Raw genomic sequence first — 26,131 nt, forward strand, 5'->3', positions numbered from 1 at the left:
TCTCATCTACCCCCTACCCCCCCGTCTCACCCCCTTCTCCCTATCTACCCCCTAACTGTCTACCCTCTCCCCCCTTTGAAGTGTACTTACCTTCCAGGAGTGCTGCGGTGGGATCGCAAGGCATCTGTCTCCAAGCTCTGCTGCGGTGTGCGCTGATTCATTGCTGAGCGCCAGAATATGACGTCATATACCGGCGCTCAGCATGAAATGCCGGCACTGCGACAAGACAGAAGCCTCGCGGAGGAGAGTGAGAGGCACCGAACGGTTGCTGAAAACTTATTCCCGCGCCTCTCACTCTCCTAGTCTCGTCTATCACGGCTGTGGGAAAAAAAGAAAAACGGCGTTTCAACTGGGGGGGCACAAGGGGGGGGGCACAGCATGATACAGGGGGGGTGGTAGAATCTCATGCATGTAAAGGGTTAAAATACAACCATTTGAAATATCTTGGGGTGTCTAGTTTTCAAAAATATATGGTTTGATGGGGTGAATTGAATATAGTTTGAAATACCTTGGGGTGTATAAATGGTTTGAAGGGGTGAATTGAATTAGCCGGCTTCAAAGATGGCCCTATTAGGAAATGGTGGCAGTAGGACCAGATATAAAAGTTCCAAGTTAAAAAATGTGCTAAAAATCTATTTTGCTGTTTTGTTTTTTTATTAGCTTTTTTAGATGAATAACAACGAAAGAAAAACCCAAAAATACGTGCTACTTAGGTGAGATGTAATAAATAATAAATAAATTGTATAAATACTTCCCTAGTATGGACCGCAGCTGCCCAAGCAACACTCTTCCTCAAAAGTGTAGAAAATGCAAGAAAACCAGAAATGTATGGGGCGCAGGTACATATATAGTGAAAAAAACAAACAAAAACAACACAATATAGTGTAGATGGTATGTTCAATAGTAGTTGCTAAGTAATATGTTGCACTCACAAGTGAAAGAGGCAAATCCAACCCATCAATATGGACTGTAAAAAAAACTTTAATGTTCTTCAAGGTAAATCTAAAAAACAAACTAAAATAGTGCAGTATCTTCAGGTAAAACAGTATATACCGATAGTAATGCACTCACAGTTTTTTCATGCACAAAGTGCATATGCAGGCATTTGGTTAAAATCTCATCAAAATGAAGTACAATTGAGTCTTTCTACGCGTTTCGCCCTTTGGGCTTCTTCAGGAAATCAATTGGTGCAGATGTCTGTAGGTGTCAGCAAATTCAGCAAAAATCAGAAATCTGTCTCAGAAATCAGAAATTTGCCTCTTTCACTTGTGAGTGCAACATATTACTTAGCAACTACTATTGAACATACCATCTACACTATATTGTGTTGTTTTTGTTTCTTTTTTGGATGAGTAAGATTTTTCGGGTAAAAGTCAGAAAATGTGTTTAGTTTTTTTCAATTTTTCATCATATTTTATAATTTTTTCATGGGAAATTAGATAATATGATCAAAAAACAATATATAACTTGTGTGGGTACCCGAAATGAGTGAGGAGAAAATTACATCTAAACACGAGCACCGCAAAAGTGTTAAAACTCGGTCCCAAAGGGTAAAAAAGGTAAAAAAACTGCCTGGCCCTTAAGGGGTTCATAATAAACTATGATTGAGAAAAATGCATTTTTTGTTTTTATTTCGTTTTAGTTGCCAACCTGTCTCCCAGTAATGCACCTCTGCCCCCCCGATGCATCCCTTGACTTGTCCCCCCGTGCTCCAGACTCCCTGGTGTCAAGAGGGGACAGATAACCTCCGCTGCTACCCGGAACTTCCGCTGGGCTTCTAAGACTGAGCACCGGAAGGTCACGTTATGCCAGTGCTCCGTCACAGAAGACTCGGCAAAGTGTCGGGTAGCAACGGAGGATCCGGCTGCCAGAGAGGATGATCCAGGTCTCCTGCAGCGCTGCAGGGGATCCTCGTCTTTGGCAGCCGGGAGACGTCTGTGCGATGGGTGCTGACAACTTCCGCTCCTGACGGCTGGTACATCTTCTCATTAACAATGTTAAAGTCGCTTGCTTATAATTTCTTATTCTTATTCTTAGGTCCTGGAACACCATCCACTCACACACACACACACACACACACACACTCACACGCTCTACCACCCTAAAGCAACACATACATTCTAAAAACATACACTCAAACTCACACAACTTACACACACGCACGCGCACACACACACACACTCCCTTCCTCTCCTATTGTCCATGCAGCTCCCCCCCACTCGCTTTAGCTGCATTCACTCACTTTATCATGTCCTTGACTCATCATACATTTTCTTCTTCAAATTTGGAATTTTTTTTTTTTTTCTTCCACAGACACACCTGTGCTGCATTTATCCTGTTTGAGTACTTTTACTGAGAAATGTACATATTACCATTTCAAGTTAAAAAAAACTAAACAAAAAAACACATATACCAAAAGTTTTTATTATGAATGCCAACAGTCCAACATTTGATATTACCCAAACCACAAACAGTGCAAAAACTACATTTCTTGTTAATCTATGCGAATTTCCAACAAAACAAGCCCATAAACGCATATTAAAACGTAAGAAATGTGTTTTCATTCATTTACTGTGATCACCCCGCTCAGCCCCTTTAAAACAAGGAGAAATGGATTCGTTTAACCAAGTACTGCGTGCAAAATCCTTTTTAGAATAAATTGTCCTTTTTTCCTGCATTGACACGGCTCAACCTGTGCAGGTCCGTGCGAGGGACCTTCTAAAGATTGCATAGTTTATCACTTTTAAATAAAACGCTTTAGCTTTCTGCAAGAATGAAGAGGATCCAATCCTCAAATTAATTTAATAATCAAAATAAGTGCAAAGAGCTTACATTAAACCACGCGACAACAAAAAATGCATCTGCCCACAAAAGACAGCGCTTAAATCGGTGTAAATAAATAAATTAAAGGGTTTACCTGAACCAGGTTTTGTTTTCTGCCTGGAAATGCATAGACTTTAAAGCCATTAAAGCTGAAATATGCCCTTAAAAAGAGGTATTTATGACACATGCGCCTCGAAAAATAATGTGTATTAAAGTTCAAGATACGTTAAGGCACGTCTAATAAATAATAATAAATAATATCTACAATCGCTGACGCATTTCAAATAAAGGATAAAGTTTACGTTACATCTTTCCCTCTTTAAGGACACTTTCTGAACGGCTTTATGATTTTGACCTACGGAACCTGGAAAGCAGCTTGCTGTATTAGCAAAAAAAATAATATATTAAGCATTTTCATTTTATATTAAATGTATTATACATAAACATTATAAATATAGGGGGGGTTTAAACAAATTTGTTGAAATAATTGCCATCAATATGTACCAATAGGAAGCAACATCCCTGATCAGGTTTGAGGAACAGAAGGTTGTATTAAACGTCTCCGGAACGCATACATCTCTTTTTTATATAATTTGAAACCTACAAATTACCTCAACGTTAAGAGAAGTCTGTAAACAAAGCACATTTGTGCAAATTTGTGTTCAATGGCTAATAGCACCGAGAGAATCAAATAAGTGGCGCCCATTCTCGCCAGCCTGTTCTTCCGTTACTTCCCGTTCTGCGTCTCCCATCAATCATCGATGCAGCGTTTCCTTTTCGGGTCACGCGACGGAGCGCTGAGTTTCCGCTTTAAGTTGTTACGTGGATTCCAATCGGAAAGGGAAGAATCCGATTCGGCGAGTCCTCGCCCAGTGCCAGCTGGTGATGGAGAACGAGGACATTCGCTTCTTGTTTTTTTCATGGAAGGAACACAAGTATCCGAATCGCTGCTACTGGAATCATCCTCAGTTTGAGCGTCATCCACAAGCCTCTTCTTAGCTTTTGTCGAAGCCGTACGAGGCAGAAGGATTCTGATTTTATCTTCTGCATAAAAAGACGGTTACAGTTTTTTAAATGATGAACTGAATATTCTATGCTTTCACTATGCTGTGTAATGGTTTCAGGTTCTTTCAAGACTAAAACTATGCACAGGACTTTGCCCAAAAAATGCCTTCACATTGTAGAGAAGTCTGCGAACACAGCAATCACAATCACAATCAATATCTAATAGGAAGCACAAACTCACAAACCTAACCATAGAGAATAAGTCCAAATGCATCAAATCAGTGCTTTTATTATTAAATAGAAAAATAAATAACTTAATTATTCCATTAAAACAACAAAATAATGAATTTTGATCTGTCCTGGATGGTCGAAATGATTATTTATACCCAAGGTTTTACGCATAGCGCCAAGATTCTAATAGGCAGTTATAAATGGTTAAAAAAGATAATTTAGACGAACAGAACTTGTGAACCGTCCTCCTTGCATCGATCAAACACACTGCCGCTGCGTCTAACAATGGTCTTACCTTGGTTCTCAGAAGACTGAGTGCGTTTCTTGTCTTGCCCACGATCTGTGGTGTCGTCGTCATCGTCGTCGTACCAAATGACCATTTTCAGCTTTTTTAATTTAGTGCGCAGTTTTCCATTTGTTTTGCTGTCAGAGTTATCATCCGACTCGGAGTCCGAACGGCTTTGGGATTCGTCCGTTTCTGAGGCCTTCTCTGCAGACTCAGAAGACTTAGAAGAAGCGCTCCAGTCACTTTCTGAGTCGGAGGTGGAATCGCTTAGTTGTTGAAGCGCTTTCCTCTGTCTCTTGGAATTTACAACAGGCTCGGAATCAGACTCTGACTCTGAGTAGATATTATTTCCACGAGACTGCCGAGGCTCGGTGTAGGTTGGACTTTGGGAAGAGTCTTCATCAGAGATGACTAAAGGAGTATTCTCTCTCTTCGACGCCGTGCTTTCTGACATTTCTGACGGTGGTTCGCCAACATCCTCCAGAGTCCCGACGTCCGACTCGCTGTCGCTCTTTGTGCTCTCCTCTTGCTCAAGATCACAGAGACGTTTCATGGCTACGGCTGCAGCCGTACGGAGAGGTACAGTCCTAAAAGTGTTGCTTTCCTTGCCATCTGAACTGGAAGCGCCGTCTCCGTCACTCATGCATTTGATCTTATTAGCGGCCAGAGCCGCACTTTTTCGCAGAGTTTTCTTTGGACTTCCTTTGGTCTGTTTGCAGACTTTGCCGGGGGACACAGAGGCATCGGAACAACCACTAGATTTCTTCCAAGATTTCTTTTGCGTCTTGGTTTTGGCCTGAGATGCTGTATGTCAAAGAAAGAAAGAAAAGACAAATATTAAACTTTTTTTACATTATATCAAAACCATTAAGAGAGATCGGTGCGAAAGGGATTAATAAACTCGGGCAACAATGTGTTGGCGAGTGGAACATTTCGGCGACATGTCTTGCGAGGCGACATACCGGTTTTATTGCTGGTACGTCTATTTTTCTTGGTTTTGGATCCCTTGTCACTGTTTCCGGAGCTGGTACTGGCGGAAGACGACGAGAGCGAGAAATTGGCAGAATCGGAGGTAGATGAATCGGTTTTGGCGTCTGGAAAGCAGATGTTACAGAACAATGCAGGTATTTGAATAGCACAACATGCAACAGATCTATAGTCATACTACAATACGTGCATAAAACCCAAAATTACATTAACAGACATGAAATTTACGACCAGCCTCTCCATTATATAAACCAAGCGTGGTAGAGCCAGCATTATCTAATCGCTGATTATCTGACTGCGACATCAACATCCAAACTTATTGCTTATTTCAATATGCAGGTTTATTTATTTGATGGAAGTTCTCATTGTAGGATTTGGGAGATGACAGATTAGCTCCCCCCCCCCGCAATTCACAGTTTATTAAAAGATATGTAAGATACATACAGGGTACTGCAATGATACACTGATAGCATGACAGATTGCGAAAGGCATACAATACAGATATGAAGGTATCCGGCTGCACAAACATAACATAACGAGTACGGCACGCAGGCCGAAAAAAGAGAGGGACAGAGAGTAATCGGCACACCTAGTGATTACAGAATGCGCCATCGGGCACATTGATGACAAGGCGGGCCGGACGTCTTGCAGCGACGAAAACAAAATAAAAGAATCAATGAAACACAGAGAAATGGAACCAAAAGTCCCGTCGGGTGCCTTTGCGGCGGTAAGAAGAATTACGGTAAGGCCATGCTTATAGGATCCCAGGGACACTTCGTGCACATGGAGCAGCACGCTGGCCAGGTCAAACGAGATATCGGAGTCGTCAACAAAATGAACAATGCGTAGGACAGTTTCCCAAAATGGTTTGATTAAGGGGCAGTCCCACCACAAGTGAAGATAGGTGCCTGCAGCAGAACCACATCTCCAACACTCAGGAGGAACGGGAGAGGCAAAGCGGTGGATGTCCAAGGGGACCCTGTACCAACGGGTGAGAAGCTTGTAGGCAGACTCCTGGAGTTTACTTGAGATCGAGCAGCTATGTGTAAGTGCGATAGCCTTGTCCCAGGTGGCCGAATCGGGGGAGATACCCAGCTCGCCCTCCCAGAGACTCAGATAGTAAGGTTTGGTAGAAGAGCGGCCATCCAAATAAGTTTTGTAGAGACGAGAAAGGAGGTGGGAGGAAGTGCCAACATCCATACATATAGATTCAAGAGGCATCAAAGTCCTGGTCAGGGAGGGCAATGGGGCAATGGACCTAATAAAGTGTTTGATCTGATGATGGAGAAACACTTGAGGGAACGTGGGGGAGGCACCCCCGAGTAGTGTAGGGAGGGGGACAAAGTTACCTCCTTGTAGAAACTGGGAAACCCGGAGGAACCCCTCGCCCGGTGACAGGAAGGGCCGCAGAGCCACCTCCCCGCCCGGCAGAGCGAAGTCTGGGTTATGAGACACGAGGATCAAAGGTCCAGAGGGACCAATGAGTCGGTAAATTACCTGAGCTCTCCTGAGTATCTGAAGGGTGGGAGCAATAGTGGGATGAGCCTTAAGCATGGGGACCCGATATTTGGAATCCAACCAGGGGATAGCTGAAATGGGGTGGGAAAACAAGGATTTCTCAATTTGAACCCAATGGCTGTCCTTGTCATGAGACCACTTGACCACTCTCCTGAGATGAGAGGCTATCTAGTAGCCCTCTATATCTGGAAGACCCATGACCCCCCATAGTCTTAAGGCGTATCAGGTGAGAATAAGTAAGCCGTGGGGCTCTACCCGACCATATATCCCTGGCGACAGGAGCGGAAGAAAGTGCGGGGAACGAAGATCGGGAGGGCCTGGATAATATACAGGAGGCGGGGAAGGATATTCATTTTGATGACCCCCATCCTCCCAAACCACGAAATATGGGTGTATGACCAACAGTGAAGGTCAGTGGTTATGAAGGCCAAAAGGGGCAGTTAGTTGAGGCTAAAGAGCTCGGAGGGGTCGGACGAGATTTTCACACCTAAATAGGTAATGGAGTCGGACGCCCGACGAAATGGGAAGGTGCGTGTTAGTTGGGAGCGGGTGGTTGTGTCAACATTAACCCCCAAAATCTCTGACTTTTGAATGTTAATTTTGTAGTTCGACAGGGCTTGGAAGGTATCTAATTCCGAAATGATTTCTGGCACGGAGATTAAAGGGGTAGTAACGGTGCATAACATGTCGTCAGCATAGACAGCTATTTTATGGTCCTTCTCACCTACACCGACATCTTGAATGAGTGGGTTAGCTCGTATAGCATTTGCAAGGGGTTCAAGCATCAATATAAATAACAGTGGGGACAGGGGGCAACCCTGTCGCGTGCCATTAGAGAGCATAATTTTATCAGCGAGTACCCCATTAACGCGGATATGAGCGGAAGAGTTATCGTACATTGCCTTGATAGTTTGAATAAAGGAGGGACCCATACCTAAAGCAGAAAGAACTTTAAACAGAAAAGACCAGGACACCCTGTCGAACGCTTTTTCCGCGTCCATGGAGACCAAGAGGAGAGGGAGTGCTCGCTGACGGGCCAATGCAATGAGATTAACTGAGCGAACCACATTATCACGAGCCTCTCTCCCGGGGACAAACCCCACCTGATCCCCATGAACGATGGCTGGAATAAGGGGCTGGAGTCGGAGTGCCAGGACCTTCGCCAGGATTTTCAGGTCTGTATTTATAAGAGATATCGGTCTATAATTGCCACACAGTTCAGCGTCCTTGCCCGGCTTCGGGATCACCGTGACATGAGCCACGTTAGATTGGGGGTCTAGGGGGGTGCCCTTGGCCAAAGCATTGAACAAGGAGGACATGTGAGGGCCTAGGACGGGAAGAATTTTTTTTTATAGTACAAGGGTGTAAAGCCATCAGGGCCCGGGCACTTCCCATTCGGGAGCAATTTAAGCGCTGCAGAAATTTCAGAGACGGTAATAGGCAGCTCCAGGGCATGCCTGTCCTCCCTAGAAATTTTACGTGGTAGATATTTGGCCAAGTAGGAGTGCGTCAGGTCGTGGAGGTCAGAGGGGTGGTCCGTCCGTGGGGAGAGGTTATACAATTTATTATAAAAATCATAAAAACAGGCCGCAATTTTCCTGGTGTCATAGTGAAGATTGCCTTGAGAGTCTCTGAGTCTCGAATGAACTGGCCTCTAATCACCGCCTTATGGGCCTCCCAAAGGGTCGGTATGGGGATATCTTCCAGATTATTTTCAGCAAAGTAGTGGGTTAAATGGTCAGTGAACTCCTCCACATGGTGAGGGGAGCTGAGCAGATTTTCGTTGAGCCTCCATCGAAAGTGTCGGGGGGGAGAGGGCGGAATACATAGTTCCATATGTACAGGAGTGGTGTCACTCAAGGTGCATGAGCCAATGGAGGAGGAGCAGAGATAGGGAAGGTGGCGGTGTGAGATATAGAGTGCGTCTATCCTAGTGTATCTGGCATGGAGTGGGGAATAAAACGTGTAATCTGTCGAGGCTTCCCGCAGAGCAGTTGTCAGAGGTTTTAGGAGCCGTCTCTTCTGAAGAGTAATCGGAGACAGGTCCGGGAACAGAGATATCTCGGAGTCCTGCCATTTCAAAGTAGAGCGAGTGCGGCATCTACGAAGGATCGAGTCCTTAATCGGATAGTGGTGGAGGCGGCAGATCACGTCCCGCGGGGGGCCGGATGGATCTCCCCCGAGTCGTCAAACTTTATCGGGGCGTCAGCCACTCTTTGAAGAATGTCGTTGAAAAGGAGCTGTAGAGTAGGTATGATCTCGTAGGTTATTTCTTCTGCCTCTGTTGTCCAGATCCTCCAGGCGGTGTGAAAGTAGCTTGACTGTGTTTGCTTGTGTGTGAAGTTGTCTAGACAATAAGTCCACCGTACCCTTGATCCGGGTTGTATCTTCCTCTGTGATAGACACACGATCGCCCAGTTGGCGGAAGTCAGATTTAAGGTCGGTTAAGGCGTCTCGGATGCCCTGCGTCTCTATCAGTGGGATCATTTCTTCTTTGGTAGGAAGAAGTTTGAGGGCCTGCCGTAGCGTCGGATCATCAGAGTGGGAGATCTCCGAAGCATTATCCTCCACAAAGTCCTCGTGGGAATTGGCGGGAGTCTCCAGAGTCGGGATCCGGAGGACCCAGAAAGTATTTCTTCACCGAGGCAGTGGCGTGTTTATCTTTGTGCGATTGGGGTCTGGGTGTCCCAGGGAGCTTGTTGTGCTTCCCCATGTCGCAGTCGGATCGGTGAGGCTGCTGTTATAGCGGTAAATAGCGGAGATGGGCTGCGGAGCTCCAAGCTTAAGCGGCCATCTTGCTTGGCGGTTAACCATACATTATAAATAGGACCTAAAGGCTGGCAAGTTTTTTTTCTTCCTGCAATAAGGGCCAAAGCTGGCCCTGCATAATGCATTTATGTTGGTCCTTTTTAGCAGGAGAACCTTGCCATAATACAATTATTAGGCTGCAGAGTTCAAATGTTTAATTTAGCCTGTACATCGTTGATAAATCCTACTGTGTTTTCTTTACTAACGTACAGCTAGTAGGTTCCACTTAAGCTGTTTCTTTTTAAGTTAAAAGGGAGAAATATTAGCAAAGTAACCATATGAGGAAACAAATAAAAAAAGACTCACTAACTAGGAAACAGCAACTCAAGTTAATTAATCTAAAACAAACCCGCAGAGCATTTACCTGAGTCAGAGGGCCATTGTCCAGACTCCTCTTGGCTGCATTTGCTGGACGCTGTGGCTACGTTATCAGGTGAAGCTCCGCGGGGACTCTCTTCAGAGGAGCTGCTGGAACTGTCCTCGCTGGAGAAAAGGATTTGCCGGCTTGAGGCGCGTCGTAGCGAAGAAGACGCTGGCGAAAAGTCGCTTTCTTCATCGCATGAGTTCCATTGCTGGTTAGAGCTGCTGAAGGAATCCCCAGAAGACGTGTCAGCTCTAGCCAAACTGTAAACGCACACGCGATGAACAAGTCTCCTACCATACCGTTCCTCCTTACACCCCACAAGGTATAAATATGTTTGGCCATGTGTAATGTATAGTTAAGTAAATGTCTTCAAGATGTCCTCATACATTTAATTCTGCATTATACACGGCATCAGCGCCACATAATCATGTAGGTTTCGACTCACCAACAATCATCAATCAAGTTTGGCTCGTCTGTTTCAGTAGTCTTGCGCATGTCTTTAATATCAATGCGGTTACTGTCCCTAAAATTCAAACCAAACAATCAACAAGTTACTTATATGTTCACATTTTTGCTAAAAGGTAGAATGTAATCCATGGGAGTGACATTTAAGTCTCCAGATGCAGGTGAATCAACACAATAAAAAGTGGACTTACAATATGAAATGAATAAGCAGGTCTGTGACCTCCTTTGCGGACATGGCGATATAACTGTCTGGTTCATTGAAGGTCCGGGCGTTCAGCTCGATGTGTCTTACTTCCCATATTAAAGCTGCAGCCCTCCTGCAAGATATCATTTATGGGCAACATCATTTCAGACGCATTCAAACAATAATCTCTGGGGTACAATTAGCCGTTATCAAGCACAAGCTACTTTAAACATCCCTCCGCTTTAACCCTTACAAGCCCTTCCGCAGCTGGAAAGAAAACGGAACCCGCGGCTTTCAAAAGCTACTAACCTGTAAAAGCGGTTCAATAGTCTCATCCGAATCGTGCCGAGATCTGTAGGATAAGCCACCACCTTGCAATACGTTGGGTAGATGTTCAAGTCAACAGGGGCAGCAAAATACTTGGCAATTTCTGGGTGTAACGGAAACACAGCATTTAAAATAATTGTGCTTATTTGCTTGTTGTTACATGTTTGTTTCAGTTATTATTATTAAAGTCCAAAAAACTGCATATATAATTATAATATATATATATATATATATATTATATATAATCAAAGCCTTTGGAAGTGAGGACCATTCTTATAAAAGCAGTATTGTATTCATGGGGTTAAAATAAAAATTCTCACTTTCAATCACTAATCCATTACATTTGGTTCTCTTACCGAGGCTGAGTAGTTGATCAATACCACAAACAACCCGATCACATTCGCCATCTTGACCTCCATGGCCCCATTCGGCCTCTTGGGGACAGTATAGTAAGTTACTCATCTCTTCGGTGGTTACAGAAATACTAGTTCCCCGTATTTGAGGCTGCACAACTAGAAAAATTAGAGGCAAATGTTGAGTTACTTGCTAAGCTTTGCGACGACACATTAAACACTGCGTTTTGAAGGAAAGCAACCTCACAAAAATAAAGATTGTTTTAATCAAGCACAGAAGGAGTTTTGAGCACGTTCAGTTTGGAACTGGCTATGCATGCTTCACCAAGGGCCAACCCTGGCAACTTTCAAGAAGTTTCGTATTAACTATTAATTATACAGGGCCAGCCGAGAGTTGTATTTTTTTTATGGTAGCACAATTTATTTATTTGTACTTTTAGCCCGCGGTGATTGAGGATGAAAGAGAAAAAAAGGAGACTTGCCATCATCAGGTATAACATCCATATCCCATGGACTTAGTGTTTCAATTTCAGAGTTGTCCCATCTGGTGATAGTAGAGGACATAAGATTATCAGCACGTTCTTAAACTACTCAATTACTCCCATCAGCCATCCTATGGTCTGTACTAAAAATGTACCGGTACAAAAATAACACATCCAACCTGCGACTTATCGTGAAAGAAAGCAGTATTAAATAGCAGGCAAGATATACAGTGTTTTCTTTCAGCACACCTTTAATTATATATACATACATACATACACATATACACAATTTATATAAAATCCTTTGTGGATTGGCATTTTAAACTCCCTGTGCGCTCCCATTCATACTTACTTCACAGTATATGATTGGAAAGGGCTGTCCGGGTAATCCTCGTGATACGCATCTTGACTTAACACTGTTCCAAACCACCAGACATCATCGATCACAGAACGAAATCTGTCCGCTTGAAGGGGGAAAAAATATTTTGATGCCAATATAACCAACACCTAAGCCAATAGAATCATAGGGACCTACTGCCGACAAACATATTCGCATAACAAAATTAATTTATTAGTACCTGCAGCTTGTAGATTTTATTTTCGGGTTCGAGAAAATGCTACGGTTTCACATTAAACTATTTAGTTGGTGAAAGAGTAACAAGCGTCTGTGACAAATCTTTCATCGTCTAACCTAAAGCTTGCGTCTTTCTACACAACCCATCTTAAAATACCTGACTCTACAATGGGCCAAATCACTACTGGATGCACGGGTAACATTTATGTAAATATTCAATGAAACATATGAGGCATCATCAAATATAAAAACAGACATCAATCATTTATAAAAAATAAAAAAAATAAACTACAAGATTTTATTTGTAAAATAAGTCTTACGCCAAGTATTAAAAAGACTTACAAGACTGCCAAGATCTTTTGCAGGCACGTTCGTAAAACTGGCGCAGAACAAGAAAGTCAATCACACCCGGCATGTCGTGATATCTACGAAGAACAGATTTTGCAGTGAAATCAAGTGAATAAACTTATATTTAATATACAAGTCAAGGAAAATAACCCATAGGACCAAAAGCGCATGCGGGGAAAAAAACGGCACCAGCATACCTAATGAAGAAGGCGTTATCTGTAAGGCTCCCCGTAGCAGGGTCCATCAGTGCAAGTTTTAAGTGGCACAGGGTGGGAGGACCAACTATATAATGGACCTCGATGATTTTAACCAGTTCTTGTTCCTAAAAGGAAAAAAGGCAAGAACAACAAAACAGCAGAATGAATAACATCATGATTTGCGAGAGCTGTATAAAATACAAAGAAGCTAAAACTTCATGCTCTCAAAGCAAAAGAGGCTGAAGATTCATAGCGCTCACTCATGTGAAGGCAGAGAAGTTGAGTATGCAGTGAATAGTTGAAACATAAAAAAGGATTATATATAAAAAAAAAAATAATAATAAGAATAATAATAAGACAAACAAAACAAAAAACATTTTCTTACCCTGAGTGGCATTTCCTTCCATGGCTGAAGGAACGCGGAGTCTGAAATGGGGATGTTAAGGCTATCGGCAGCACTGAGGTATGCCTCGTATCCCTGGCGGAAGTAGACCACCTGGCAGGAAAAATATACATAAAACACTTTGATTTCTAACAAAGGATTATTTTTAAGAACGTGAAATACGTTCCAAATCGGTCACATTTAAAAAGAGTCAAGTAACTAATGTCCAGAGGAACTTTAAAGTCTACCATTCACCGTAGAGGCGCCAAAAAACAAAGTGTCACCTACGGCGCTAATCGTTTGGTTACAAAAATACTTGGGGGAAATGTAAATCCACCTTAGACATTGCTTCCGTTATCTCTATGCCGGCACAGATAATCGTAGCACGAGATTCTATCAACATGGCCGTCTGGAGTATGAGCTCTCGTGCGCACCTGCAATACTCCGAGCAGTACTCAGCGCATGTTATTCTATACAAGACAGGTCCACTTTTACAATATGTCATTAAGTCTTACCTCGTCTCCTATTTGGGGTACAAAGGGGGATCTGTGAGGCATGGTGTCTGTGATCCACAGTGGTGGGTGGTAAATTATTGGGATCTCGTCTTCACTTGATGAATCACTCCTACAATGGGAATTGATCAGATGGGAAACAATTAGTACATATTGGCTTATCATATGCTGCAGCAACTGTATAATGAAGACAATGCATCACCTTCATGCGCTGCGGGGGTGCAACACTACCCAGAATGTTTACTGCTCTTATTACCCAGTTCTACAACTTTTGTGAATAGGATAGAAATAGCTTGCGGGGGGGGGGGGGTAATATTGAAAATGGGGAGATACTGCTGAATCCTTTCATGCATTTGCAATAGAAACATTAATAGTTTAAAATGAATAGTGAGGTCTCCGATGCATTAAAGTGCATATGATGGCTGGACTCTCCCTTTAAAAATGTAAATTGTACTGGATGTCACTTAAACGGTCCAGTAAAGCCTTTGTGCATTCAGCATAAGGGCAACTCACATACAAAGCATTAACTAACACTTTTATTTCATAATGCTGTATATAGGTGTCATACGTGGGAATTGCTATAATACACTACTACTTCCAACAAACCTGATTAAAGATTACAAAATAACATTAGTAAAAGTATTATTATGGCTCATCATACTACCTTGCGTTAGTTTCATTTGTGTGTTCGTCCTCCTCCTCCTCCTCCTCCTCCTCTGCCACTGACGGACTTGAGATGTTGCTTGGTTCATATAACTGTATAATTAAAAAAAAGGAAAAGAAATGTATGAAAGAAAGAACAAACATGATCTCATACATAAAAGGAGCAATAAATACTAAAGCATTCTTTACATTATCATTCAACTTACTGACATCAAATACAAACCACACGGATGGTTGGAAACCTATGACTGATTTACCAGGCTTAAGGGAGGGCGAGTAGACCCAGCGGCACGGCACAAGCCAGACACCAGGATTAACTCAATGGCGGCACAAGAAAAACCCAAAGTTCGAATTATTAAAAGGGACAGAAGGTGTTTTCCTTCATTCTTCACAAGCCAGGCCCAGCTATAATCAAGCTGAAGAAAACCTTAATACGAGAGAAAGAGTTTTGTTCTTTTTCCATTGTTTTTTCCCCCAGCAGAGTATACGGAATATATGAATACATCCCAATGGAAGTGTCTAAAGCTCCGTTGTAATTGATATTTTACACGTCAATGCATATAACAAAAAGCAAAACGATGCATGCGATGTTTCCAGTAAGACACTTGCCTCATCCTCACTGCTAACGTCGTCGCTGGAGTAGACATTAATGTCCATTTGCGAGTCGTTGCAGGCCATGGGTTTTGCATAAACTCTTTTGTTGTAGCCATTGCAATCATTCTAATAAATAAAATAAAAATAAAAGACTAGTTAGAAGAAACCCTATCCTGATAAACTACTGTAACCCTAAGTGCTACTAATCATACCAGCAATGGTTGGCTGCTTATATAATTCAAAAATAAACATAAAAGAGATGTATTTTCTTTCAATAAATAATATTTTGATTGGCCTAATTCTGATTATATGTATATATATCTGGCATGCTCAGATTAACCTTTGTCTCTGCAATAAAAGCCAACGGGCTGAAAGAAAGATCGACTATAACTGGTATTAAAAATATAAATTGCTAAAACATGTTTTCATTCTTACCTTATCAGGTGGTAGATGTTTTTCAAAGTCCACTTTCTCATCCTCACCTTTGGCAGTTCTGTATTGCTCCTGCTTTCTGTAAAGGAGATAGGCATATATTTTTTTTAGAAAATGTATGACATTTAAATGCATTCACAAATAAAGCAGAAGGTGAACATTTCACCTGCATTGAAAAGAGCTTGGGGGAGTAGGGCAAAGGGCACAACGGGAATTTAAAGGGACCTCTCAATACAAAATCTAATATATTATCATTAAATCTGTAAGCCACCTTTGGATTTGTAGTTGCTGCCATTCCTTTAAAAAGTGTATTTGGTCGGAGGTCTTTTTGTAAGAAACAAATCAGAAAGAACCCCATTAGGCACTAAAAGATATCGTACTTGTATTCTGCGCTGGGTAAAGCTGGTGTTACAACGCGATTTTTCCAAGCAAACCGCTCCGGCACAGGGGAACTCCTAGACCCTAAAAAAGCAGAAGGATCCCAAAGAAAGTTAAAATTCTGAATTTTAGATCATGGAATAATACACGCTTTCACTTCTCAGAGTGAAATGTATCTAAGTGCAGCAGGACATAACAAACCTCTTTGCTGTAGCTCTGTCTGGTTATTTTCATTGTGTATCAGCTGATCGACGACTTGTTCCGCTATCTCCCCAGAGCCTTCACAGAATAAAACAAAATAAAGTAAAAAAAAAAAAAAAAAAAAACACCCCCCCCCCCCACATTTAGACTACGAAAAGAAAGCATTTAGACAAAGCTCAGCTGCAGGCACAAGGCTCGGTTCTATAAAGTAAGACTCCATGCTGGAAAACGCCAACTACACACCACAGAAAACCACCCGTGTATTACTCTAATCTTTTTTTAAAGGTGTTGTTCCACTATGGGTTATGGGTGCCTGATTCTCACGCGAGTGACAATAACATCTTCTACAAAGCAAAAATTTAAAACAAGACAACTTTACATGATTAAATAATTATTTCTAATAGAGTTTCGGACATTCAACAGTAAAAAAAAAAAAAAAAAAGAAAGCTACCTTCCTGATGATGATGATTACTAGTTATCATTAAGGTTAAACAGAAGTCACAATCCTTACGTGTTTCAACATATCCCATCAAGGGGACCAAATGCTCCTCTACACAGTTTTCCCGGCCAGGTACCAGGCGCTGAAGTGATGGTGAGTAGGGATTTCCATCCAGATCCACAAGGAATGGTGGTGGCATAAGATGGGGAGCCAACTGGGTCTGCTCATCGAGGACAAAGTTCCTGTCGTCTTGACATAGTGGGCGATAGTCGGTATGAAAAAACATTTGATCTGGAACCTGTGATAAGAAAGGAGCGTTCATCTGTTTACTGTAGAATAAACTATTGGAGTTTTGTAGAAAAATAACAAGTGATCATTCTGAATCACCTGCTTTCTTTAAACCCTGTGTGCCTTTAAACCCTGAAATTGAAAACAAAAACACACTACCTTTGCGTATGGTGAATTGCAACCAAAGGCAAAAAACAGGACGCGTCCATGCGAGTCCCCAGCGGCTAAGTATTGTCCGTCAGGAGAAAATTTACAATCCAATATGGCTCCGAAGCCGTCGTCTTCGTCTTGAATCTGAAAATAAGATGTAGGGTTAAAAGGTTAACACGTCGTTATAGTATATTTTAATTTTGTGTGCTAATGGGGGGGCAAAGAATAATGCTAGCGAATCAGAATTGAATATGTTTAAGAGCATTAGCTAAACCGTGAATATTAAAAAAAAAAAAAAAATACAAAGCAAAATTTTTTTTTTTTTTAAGTGTCTGAACTTTTTTTGTTTTGGCCAAAAAAAAAAAAACAAAAACAAGAAAAATTAGGAGTGGTCTTGAAAAGCAATAGGCCCTTAAAAGGTTCTTACCTCGTTAAAGTAGCGTTTCACCGTCACGCCCTTTTCAATGTCCCATAAAAACACGTTTCCGTCATGCCCAGCTGATAACAAAATACGTTCATCATTCGGATGAGGCTCCAGCACATAAACATCATTTTGGTGACCCTGGCAAAAATTGGAAAATAAAAATCATAAATTGGTGCAATTTTTTTAAATTGTGATTCTCAACAGTCTAGCATTTTTAGCGCTAATAAATTAGAAAATAAAAATATAAAGCAAAATAAAAAGCAAATATTTACTTATTTATATACATATATATATATATATATATATATATATATATATATATACACACACACACATACATACATACATACACACACACACACCCCATTAGCACGTGCCAAACAAAACATTTTCGTCTTGTTTTTGAAATGTCTGGAGTACACATCATCATACTCCGCTGCTACAAACTCCATCACACTCCATACATTACTATCGTTAAAAAATGATTCTGTATTAACATATCTTCCTATGCATAAGCGCAAACACATAGGAGTCAGTTGTTATTATCCATGGTAGCAGATACTAAGGGCAACAAAAAATGAACTGTTTAAGTAGAAAGTATCGGATCCGCGGGTCTAAGTTAATTATGTTGTGACGTAAAATCCCACTGGGGTGAATGTAGAAGAAAAAGGTATTCTAGGCACATTAAATATCCAGAAACATCTCTTTCCCACCCAGACTTCTGAAGAGGCACGCAGGTAAATTCAGAAAATCTACCCGCACGCAATTTGTTGGGCTTTAACTTCAACAGCGATGTACATCCAACTTACGGTCAAAACGTGAAGCAGGTTTCCGTTCAGCGAATCCCAAACCTTCAAAAAATGAGTGCTCGTGGCTGCGATGATCATACTATCTGAGCAAGTCCAAGCGAGCGTTAAAACCTTTTGCTTCATAAACCTGTCCTCTTCGCATCTGGAAGCGGTAGGGCAAAGAGGTGAAACGTTGACTATCAATATGTATAAACCACAGTGTGCCTCAATCACAAGAGGCTCATTTAAAAAAAATACAATAAAAAGCGTCTCTAGAATCATCAGATTATTAGCTGCAGGAAACAGAGCCAGCAACAACAGCTACATCAATGAAAATGTTGCAAATACGTTTGTGTTACCGTTCACCGAGGCTTTCTATCATATCCAGAACAATGCTGTTCCATCCGTGTTTCTCTCGCTTCCAGATCAGCGCTGTTCCATCAGAGCTGCCACTTACAAACCTTAAAAAGGGAAATATTCCAAAAATATAAATTTATACGTTTTAATTTCTTTAATAAACATTTTACCCCCAGAGTATACTAAAAGAAAGCATGCATACTCACCTCGCTCCATGGTTTGAGAATTGGATGGTGTCAACAAAATCCTACAAAAAAAATAAAATATATATATATATATATATATATATTTAAATAACAGCATAAAATCTAAAAATATCCAAGTGTGTTTTTATCCATCCATTGGTAGCTAATAGTTGGATATCAGATACATAAAGTAGAACGATTCCAACAGATTATCCATACTTACCGAGTGTTGTTCAAGCTCTGTGATCTTCTCGGGAGCTTTGGAACCAAAATAGTAAACTCTAATGGCGTGATCGCTTCCGCCAGCAGCCAGGAACATACCCCCTAGAGAAAGAAAAAACATTCATATACAGTCGTGTGGAAAAACAAAGCACACGCTCTTTGAATTCAACAAAAATAATGCCGAAATGGAGAAAAACATGAAAAATTTAATTATTGGTCCAGCTAAGGAACAGATGATTGTTTGTCGCAAAAGTGTAGACCACCTATCAGGTATAGGGGTCTGATTTTGCCCACGTGGTTACTTACCAGAGCTGCAGGAGCAGCAAAGGATTTGGGCTCCTGGTCCAGATCTTTCAATAAATTTCAAAGGATGCGGACTGGATTGGGGAGGGATAAGAGTTATATTAGGTTTCTTAATAATAATAATAATAATAATAATAATAATAATAATTAAAAAAAAGAAAGAAAGGAAGAAAAAAAATTTAAAAAATTACATACTTGAACTGTAAACTGTTGACATCCCACTGCCAAAGGCAAATTGTTGCATCGCCCCCGGCTGACACCAGGTATCTGACTGAGCCTTTCACCAAGGGGCTGAACTAAAAAAAAAAAATTAGAGGAATTAGAGATAATCTATCGAATGTGTCAAAATCATAAATATTTAATCATGTAAACTTTGGCCTCTATTTTTTGCCAGGATCACTTAATTGTCAAATACCACAAAAACAGTCATGGATACTGCTATAGAAACTGAAAAGTGTTTGTGGTTACATTTTCAGAGAGACCGGAAAAGGTTTATTCATTGAACATGCAAACAACGTTTTGTTTGGGCGGACCAGCACATCGATCAAGTATAATTAAGACAAACAACGAAACATCAAATTATAATAAAGTTAATAAGGACATACTTAAGCAAGTTATAAATACTTTATCGGAAAGGTAGGTAAAAGGGATAGGAAATCTACCACTGTATTCACGATTTCTATTAATTGACAGCACATATACACCCTAACATCAAACCCCATTGGTTGAAATAACCTTTCATTTATTGGCCCATTTCTCCATACTTAGCTACTTTATCCACCCCCAGGAATATTTAATATACTGAGCCCTGACTTTGCACCATAGTGCACCCATAGTCCATATGTCGAGTATCCCAAATGTAAAGAACAGGCAATCAGGAAGTCCTGTATTCTAATGATATTAATAAAAAAAGCTATACTTACGATAAGTGCATTTATAGAACCTGAATGACCCTGAAGTACAGCGACCGGGGAGCAAGTCCTGAGGGACCAAACTCTGATGATGTTTTCGCAGCTGGTTGATGCGATGAGGGTGTTCTCGTAGTTTACAGCAATCTCAGAGATTTCAGCAGAATGTCCCCTTAAAGTCGCAATGAGGCGTCCGTCCGTTGCCGACCAGATCTTCAGCAGGTAGTCATCGGAACCCTAGGACAAATTAGGACACTCAGGAAACTCGAGCGATTATCTTAATACATTAATTCTATAAGCCTAGTAGCAGCGAGATCAGATCAGAGAAGACCTGCAGAAAAAAAGCAGCCAATTCATGCGACGATTCTTGTTAAATTATTACTATAATCATTTTACTAATGTGTTTGTATATTTATTCCTTGAGCTTTATCATCTCTGTCCGATTACTTCAAATCAGAAAGTACATTAAAAAGCCTGATGTATTTTAATATGCGTTGATTGTGCTTTGAAATTAAACATTTATGAGCCCCCCCCATCATTAAACTTGTAGTTCTCGGTGTACTCACGGTGATAATTCGTCTTCCGGTGCGGTCAAACGCAACGCAGTACACGGCAGAGACGTGCCCGAGAATCTTCTTCTGCATCGCCAGGCGGTTGTACATGCTCACAGGAACGGCGGCATTGAAGTTGAGAGCGCCGGTTAAGTGTTTGCTGCGATGTACCTCCTCTGTAAACACGCAACATGAGAATGTTCAGATTACATCAATAAACACGAGCACCCAAAACGAACAGAACTACAGCGCCGTACATACCAACGTTTGGCGGACATTTGATATTAAGAGGCATCTTGAAGGATTTTCCTCCACGAAGAGCGGCCAGTTTACGGCTGTTCCACTGACTGTTCCAGTGAACTATATATATTAAAAAAGGACATTTTAGCAGAACTTTAAATATCACAGCAAGCACCGGGAAACAAAGTATCTTTAAAACATCCTTCCGATCATTTGGAGATATGAAGATTGACTGGTACCGCATGTACGCACTGAGCACCAAAATACACTTTTAGGCAATGGTTCAATGGGGGAAAAAAGCCACATTTTGGCATAAGCCCACATTCTGAGATTTCCCTGTATAAACCTTTGTATGAGGTTTTAAGTTAAAAAAAAAAAAACACTTGAAGGGAAAAAAATGGCACTCTGAAGACAAACAGAGCGATAAAGAATTCTAGCACCGTGCAAGTTATCCAACATGAATGAAGCATTTATTGAACCTTTTGGATATTAACATATTAGATTATGGGAGGAAAAAGTTTAGCTTATAGCCAGGATTCCGTGTATAAGCTGCTAATTAAACGCCATGACCTACCATCTTTGGTGCGCAGAGCCGACTGCTTTCCAACGCCAAGGAAAGAGCTGGTTTTTGGCAGGTTTGATGGAATCTCCTTGTCGAGGACAGATGTTAGATGTTGGCACATGTTCAGGAGATGGTTTGGCGCCAAACAGTGATTGATGGTAAGCTGTCAAATCGAATAAAAGTCATGCATCAGAAATCGATCGGCCAGAAGCACCGTAAAGCAATGACTTCCAGATCGATATCAATTCTTCTTGCCTTCAGACCGACAGAAAACTTACCATCTCGTCAAAGGTTCGCTCGTGTTCATTACCGAGCCAATCAGCTCTCTTGGGTAGAAGCTAGGATACAAACAGGTGTATTATTTGCACGGCCGGCAAGACGACAAACTTTGCTAACCTTTGGGGTATATAACGATACAATTAAAACATCAAGAGGTTTAACTTTTACTTAAATGCTCATTGAGTAAAATATGAACAGAAACTCAAATCTAGGAGCAATGATCTCCACAACTTTGTGAAATATAATGTCTCTAAAAAATAGGGGAAGTTTTAGCTCTAAAAAATAATTAAAGAAAAAATAAAATTATATATACTGATTATATATATATATATATTTATATATTATATATAGTCATTTAAAAATAAAATAATAAAAATATATATATAAAAAAATAAAATTAATAAATAATAATAAATCACAACCACCATAGGCTTCCAATAGTCACAATTTCCGGTTTAGGAGCAAAAATGATTTAATATAATGCTTCCCTTGCTCCACAGGCATAATGGTTTTTTTATTACTAAAATCATTCTTATTTAGTAGAAAAACATTGTTGTCATTGTTTTCATGTGGCATTATAAATTAAAAATGTCCCCCGCTTATAAAAAACAAAAAATGGGACATCCATTTAAAATGGAAGCGCTATGATGTAAGGTTACGCTCCATATCAAATTTATTACATGATCCTCCTTGAAAAGCTCTATATTCTCCTTTAAATTAACCAGGAGCTACTGTACTTTATCGGGGGTTTTAAGTGAAATATAGAATAGTTACCTTTTTGTCACTGATCTCCTGTATAAGCACCTACACGAAAAACATTAAAAACAGAAAATAACATTGTTAAAAATGCACATTTCCAGCAGCTAATCGGCCAATTATTCTGCAGATCGTCGCGTTTATTAGATGTGATTTTGTAAATTAAAAAAAAAAAAAAATGTTGGTGTTTGATTTTGTGAACGGCAGAAATGGTGTCTGCTTCGTCTCAGGTGAGAAACCTACTTTAACATACGTGAACCTAGAAACATGCCCAGATTTTAGAACCTGTAAAAGTACAGAGTAAATAAGTCAAACAAGCTGAATAAGTCGAAAATCATTTTTTATATAGTGACATTATTTCCCTCGGCGCTTCTTACAGTCCTTACATTCAAAGGACTCACAGAATAAGAGGATCCGATACATTAAGTAGAGATAGCTTTGGGTCAGAATTATGCATTTACACATGTGAACAGGATACAGAGTGTGAGTGAGTGAATGAGTGAGCGAGCGGCGGGTATTACTCACCTGTGCCGATTTTTGGCATGGTCCATTTGAAAGATATCTTGCGATGAGGAATAACAGCTCTAAAAGGGGTTAAAAGGAGAAAAAACAGGCAAAACTGGAAGAGACTGCAAAAAATACCCCAAAACACATGGCTGGCGGCAGTCCACGCGCATCCTAATAATCTATATTTTAATAAACAGGAACATCTGCCTTCTCTGACTACAGCATAACGAAATAACATTGGGAAGCAACGCTGAATATACATTTAAATATATATATATATAAATACATATACACATAAATATATATGTAAATAAATTATATAAACACATATCATATATATAAAATATACTGGCATCCGCACACAGACAGGCGTTAGCGAATGCACAGTGGAACAAAATGACAGCACAACTATAAAAGACATTAGAAACATACTCTGCAGCGCTGTATGTAGCGTATCAGTGAGATTTAATATCAACTACTCTGATCCAGAACATAAACAGTAATAAATGGTAATAAGTTTATTCATAAATATATATATATATATATAGACAGTGCTGCCGGCAGAAACATACATAATGAGGTCAGCGTGCTGGGGGGGGGGCACCGAGTGACAGTCAGGCACCTTTGCTGGAGACCCTCGTGTGGCAGTTAGGTAGCTGTAGGGGGTGGTGGTGGGGGTGGTAGTCAGGCACCTTTGCTGGGGCCCCCGAGTGGCAGTCAGGCACCTTTGCTGTCCCCCAACCGTGGGGGGGGGATGTCGAGTGGCAGTCAGCTGTGGGGGGCAGTGTCAGTCAGTCAGGCTGACTGGGGGGGGGGGGGCGAGTGCCAGTTAAGCAGCTGTTGTGACCCTAAGCTCTGAGGGCGAGTCTGTCACTCATTGAGTCAGCCTGCCCCAACTTATTTAATTACCACTTTCTGGCAGCTCCAGGGGTCTTCCAGCTCCCAGGGACTGTCCCGTGTCCGGGGGACGGCTAGGTCCCGGCTGTTCTGCCATGCCGGCCGGGATTGGACAGCAGGCGTACCGCCCTCCTCACGTCCTCACACAGCGCTCAGGCTCCACCCCTTCCTCTGAGCTCTCCTGCAATAGTGGGTTTACAGATTAAGTTGTCCGCAGAGGCAGCGAATGCGATCTGTAAATCTGCCTGTAACGGAAATCACTAACGGTTTTCTGCAGTTTTAGCGCCCCCTCCTGGTGTGTGACAGAGGAATCTTAGCAACGTATTTTGTTCGCGTTGTGCGTAGTAGTTATGCTTGAAAAAAAAAAAAAAAAAGATTTTACAACTGCACGAATTAACGCGTATGTGTTGTGTTACCCCTGTGTCAACCCTCGTGTGGAAAGGGCCATGTCACGGAGGGTCACGCGTGTATCAATTTTATCTTTAACATCTATATTGCAAATGTACAGATTGTACGGGTGGAGGAACGGATTGGAGGTCCTGAAGAGGCATTGGGGTTTTTGTGAGGTGAGGGGGGGATGAGTGACAGGCGCTCAATTTAACCCCTTAAGGACCAGGCTGTTTTTGTTTTTTGTACTTTTTCGTGTTTAGCTGTGGTTTTCGGCCCCCTCATTTAGTGTACTCACACAAATAATATATAGATTTTTTCCAGGATTATCAAGAACTTTTTTATCATATCATCTAATTCCCTATAAAAAAAAATGACAAATAATGGAAAAGCTAATAAAAAAAACCCTGCTAAATAAATTCTACTATTTGTCCGGAGCTTTTTTCTGCATGTTATGGGTCAATAAGTACAATAAGTAGAGTTTTTTTCCAAATCTAGTAATTCTGCCCCCCATGTGCTATTTTGGGTATCATTGAAGCTGTCAAAACCATAGATTTTTTTTTAAGTAGACACCCCTTGGGTATTTTAAATGCTAGTATTTTAACTCTTTCCTTGTCAGGATTTTTGGGAAGATACAGCACTAATTTTAGCAGTTGCTTATTATAATAAACGTTGTTTTTCATTTTATTATTTTTGAACTTTTTTTTTACATTTTGCGGGTCACAGCGCGTCCTGGGGTGGGTGTTCGTAGCCTCCGAATGCCTCGCTATCGAGGGATTTCAGCGACACCATTGAAACCATTTAAAAAACATATTTATTTATATGTATATATATATGTAGTAATTTTTATAAATACACTTTAGGAGCGCTCGCAGGACTTCATATTAAAGTACAAAAATGTTTATTAATTTAGGTCATATCGACTTTTCGGTCTCCTACACGGGCATACCATAGAAAAAATGTGAACACAAATGCCAATTTATACAAAAAAACACCATCCCGTAAGTGAATAGCCCCCCCCAATAAGATAATAGGCACACCTATGTAAAAGGATCATTAAATAACACAAAGAAGGAGCCCATAAAGGTTAACTTTCTAGCAAGCAATAATTGCATCTGCTTGACCTTTACATGTATAAAGCAGTGTTAGACATTACTGTCAATGCTAAATAAATGCAGCGATGCATTGTGTAAAATGCGTCGGCCAGGCCTTGTTTATATTTCCATCACTCCTGGTTCCTCTTTTATAAGGCAGGGTATAAGCAGGGCATGAGGTTAATTGTCTTTGGGGGCTTTTGTTCCCGGGGTAGAGAGTGGCATTAGCCTACAGAGTCCAACCCCTAATGACCAGCCGTGGCTCCAAAATCCTGCACTATAGGGCATCAAAAGACATTTCTGGAGGCAGAGTGGCATAAAGGGGGTTACAAGGCATATCATTGGGCAGAGGGTCATATAGGGGGTTAAAGGGCATATCACGGGGCACAGTGGCATATAGGAGGGTATAAGGCATATCAGGGAGGCAGAGTGGCATATAGGGGGGTATAAGGCATTTCTGGGGGCAGATGTGCAGAACTGGGGAGCAGGTTGGCAAATAAAAGGAAATAAAAACAAAAAAATATATATTTTTCTCAATCACAGCTTTTCTTAAATATGAAAAAATTGTTTACATGAATTAATAAAGAAATAAAAGTTTCTTACAAGAATATCGTGAAGAATAATGTGATCGCTGTTTTGTTACTCTGAATAAAATGGGATTTTTTCATCTAAAAATGTTT

At 40.9% G+C, this 26,131-nt stretch overlaps 1 protein-coding gene across 1 annotated transcript; it reads right to left on the reverse strand.

Annotated features, from left to right (window-relative positions):
- Positions 1-3,090: 3,090 nt before the first annotated feature.
- Positions 3,091-24,067, reverse strand: LOC128472501 (bromodomain and WD repeat-containing protein 1-like). The gene is made up of 37 exons (XM_053454380.1): positions 23,983-24,067; positions 23,092-23,150; positions 22,585-22,614; positions 21,810-21,869; positions 21,544-21,694; positions 20,991-21,089; positions 20,745-20,905; positions 20,194-20,415; positions 19,466-19,566; positions 19,274-19,344; positions 18,969-19,069; positions 18,767-18,807; positions 18,563-18,664; positions 18,225-18,366; positions 17,419-17,553; positions 17,001-17,135; positions 16,626-16,851; positions 16,115-16,192; positions 15,916-15,997; positions 15,539-15,614; positions 15,036-15,229; positions 14,767-14,914; positions 14,511-14,602; positions 13,850-13,958; positions 13,338-13,448; positions 12,953-13,077; positions 12,750-12,832; positions 12,186-12,297; positions 11,834-11,895; positions 11,355-11,510; positions 10,981-11,101; positions 10,679-10,804; positions 10,468-10,545; positions 10,023-10,240; positions 5,308-5,439; positions 4,355-5,149; positions 3,091-3,867 (listed from the first exon to the last, which is right to left on the reverse strand). The coding sequence occupies exons 1-37, from the start codon at positions 24,065-24,067 to the stop codon at positions 3,575-3,577; spliced, it is 5,112 nt and encodes a 1,703-aa protein (XP_053310355.1). The 3' UTR covers positions 3,091-3,574.
- Between the last annotated feature and the right edge of the window lie 2,064 nt (positions 24,068-26,131).

The sequence above is a fragment of the Spea bombifrons genome, chromosome 2, assembly GCF_027358695.1.
Source record: "Spea bombifrons isolate aSpeBom1 chromosome 2, aSpeBom1.2.pri, whole genome shotgun sequence".
NCBI classification, from domain to species: Eukaryota; Metazoa; Chordata; class Amphibia; order Anura; family Pelobatidae; genus Spea; species Spea bombifrons.